Below are 2,269 nucleotides of genomic sequence, written 5' to 3'. Positions count from 1 at the left end.
CTTATCGACTTCTTGAGAAGAATTCTAAGAAGAAAGTAAAATCTACAGACATCGGTCTTGTTTAACAAAAAATAATTATTGCTAAATAATTGCACAAATTAACAGTGTAATAAATTAGGGGTTTCTCTTTAATGTCATTGTTATTGTTTTATTGTCATGGCCTCTTCATTACCAAACCATTTACATTTGATTAATATTCTTCAACTGTCTATCTGATTCCAAGGTGAATTTGTTTTGGAATGTAATTAGCGTTTGCTCAGAAATCTTTTTTTTCCTTGCACTTAATGAAGGAATTAGGGTATTTGATGTGTAAAAAGACCTTTGAAGTGTCAAACATTCCAAGTGTTTCATAAATTTTATTCATGTATTTTTTTGTTTTTCACATATACAAAAGGTAAATAATTGATAATTGCATATTTTTTGGTTATGTTTATAATAGTTTATTACCAAAATCCAGCAAAATAACTTATTTGCCTCATGTACATTAGAAAGAGTTTTGAAAAGTTGATACTATATTTATTATGTGTATTTTATTTTGATGCAGGATCTAGTGCGCCATATGATGCAAAAAGACCCCAACAAAAGGTCTACTGCAGAAGAATACTTGGAACAACAACGAGGCAAGGCCTTTCCAGAATATTTTTATTCTTTTCTTAGAGAGTATGTTCAGGGTTTTGCATCTGTGCCCATTCTCACTCCTGATGAACGGATTGCTAGGTTTGTTTAAATTCTTTTTATTATGTATCAGATTAAAAATATTCACATCATCTTTTGGAAATGTTAAAGGAGGCATTGCTTTAGCTTTTAATAATAATTCATTCCCAAGGTAAGAAATTCCCTTTTTGAATGAGTTATAATATGAGTAGATAAATAAAAAACACTGTTAAGAAAAATAATTACATATTTACTAAATACAGTGCATTTAAAATTTGGTAATGTTGTCTTGGAAAATCAGGAAAGGTAATTTAAAATTTTTTTTTGTGAACCCTGTTATAAGTATTTTCATACATCCACTTTCAGTTCTTTTCATCTTCTCTATCTGCTCACCCACTCTTCTTAATCATTTTCTTACTTGGTCTTTTGTGCTACTCAAAACTGACATAAAATGTTTTTTTTTCAGTCATCCTGCCTTACTTCTTGTAATGTATTCCTTTCTCCTGTCATCCTGCCTTACTTCTTGTAATGTATTCCTTTCTCCTGTCATCCTGCCTTACTTCTTGTAATGTATTCCTTTCTCCTGTCATCCTGCCTTACTTCTTGTACTGTATTCCTTTTTCCAGTCATCCTGCCTTACTTCTTGTAATGTATTCCTTTCTCCTGTCATCCTGCCTTACTTCTTGTACTGTATTCCTTTTTCCAGTCATCCTGCCTTACTTCTTGTACTGTATTCCTTTTTCCAGTCATCCTGCCTTACTTCTTGTACTGTATTCCTTTTTCCAGTCATCCTGCCTTACTTCTTGTACTGTATTCCTTTTTCCAGTCATCCTGCCTTACTTCTTGTACTGTCTTCCTTTTCAATTTCTGGAGCTATTTCCTAAGTATCACATGATTTCTCCTGTCTTTTTCATTTTCTGTTTTTGTGTATTTTGAAAGGAGCCTTGTCTTTTCCTTTTTTCCAACTTAAATTCCATTTCAAACCATCCTTGTTCATCTTAATTCTAGCCATGTCTTCTGCCTTCATTAATATTGTATTTAACCTTCTATATCATCTTTCAAGTTATTCTCTTCTTCCTCTCCTAATCTTAACAGTTGCACTTTTAGTAAATATGTTTTTACAGTCTTCCTTTCAGAATAACTATTTATCATACCCTTGTAGTATTCTGTTGCCTTACTTCTGCCCTTTTATTTTTTTTACTACCATAATTGAATCAATTCCTATTCAGTTCATCACTGTATCCTGGTCTTCTTTTATCAGGATGAAATCTGACACTGATGATCCCCTTGGTCCAACATATGTTAAATTTCCTACCTCATCTCAATGAATTCTTTAATTTAGTGTAAAGATTAGTGCTCAGGTGAGCTTAATTGTTGGAGTTTCAATTAAAATCAATCTTTACACCAAAGTATTTATTGGAGGATTTGTCATGATGAGTGGAGCCACAAGTCGCTAACTTGAGGACTTCAGCTTCATTTTCTTCTTAGAGGGAACTGCTGGAGAGCTTTTGCTGTCCGGAGAACTTTCTTTCTGCCCTGGAGAACTGATTTTTCAGTCTCTGACATGAGTTTTTAAACTCTCATTTCCTAGTGTTAGTGCGACCCCACCAAATAG

The 2,269-nt window shown here is 32.9% G+C and overlaps 1 protein-coding gene across 1 annotated transcript in view; it reads left to right on the top strand.

Annotated features, from left to right (window-relative positions):
- LOC106473814 (phosphoinositide 3-kinase regulatory subunit 4-like) overlaps positions 1–2,269 on the top strand; it is a gene marked incomplete at its 3' end in the record, with an annotated part of 41,169 nt that overhangs the window by 21,361 nt on the left and 17,539 nt on the right. The window contains exon 4 of the mRNA XM_022402204.1: positions 545–717. Within this exon, the coding sequence (XP_022257912.1) occupies positions 545–717 (173 nt within the window). The remainder of the gene's footprint in view (positions 1–544; positions 718–2,269) is intronic.

The sequence above is a fragment of the Limulus polyphemus genome, unplaced genomic scaffold, assembly GCF_000517525.1.
Source record: "Limulus polyphemus unplaced genomic scaffold, Limulus_polyphemus-2.1.2 Scaffold6521, whole genome shotgun sequence".
Classification (NCBI taxonomy): domain Eukaryota; kingdom Metazoa; phylum Arthropoda; class Merostomata; order Xiphosura; family Limulidae; genus Limulus; species Limulus polyphemus.
This window is presented reverse-complemented; position numbering and strand designations above follow the sequence as displayed.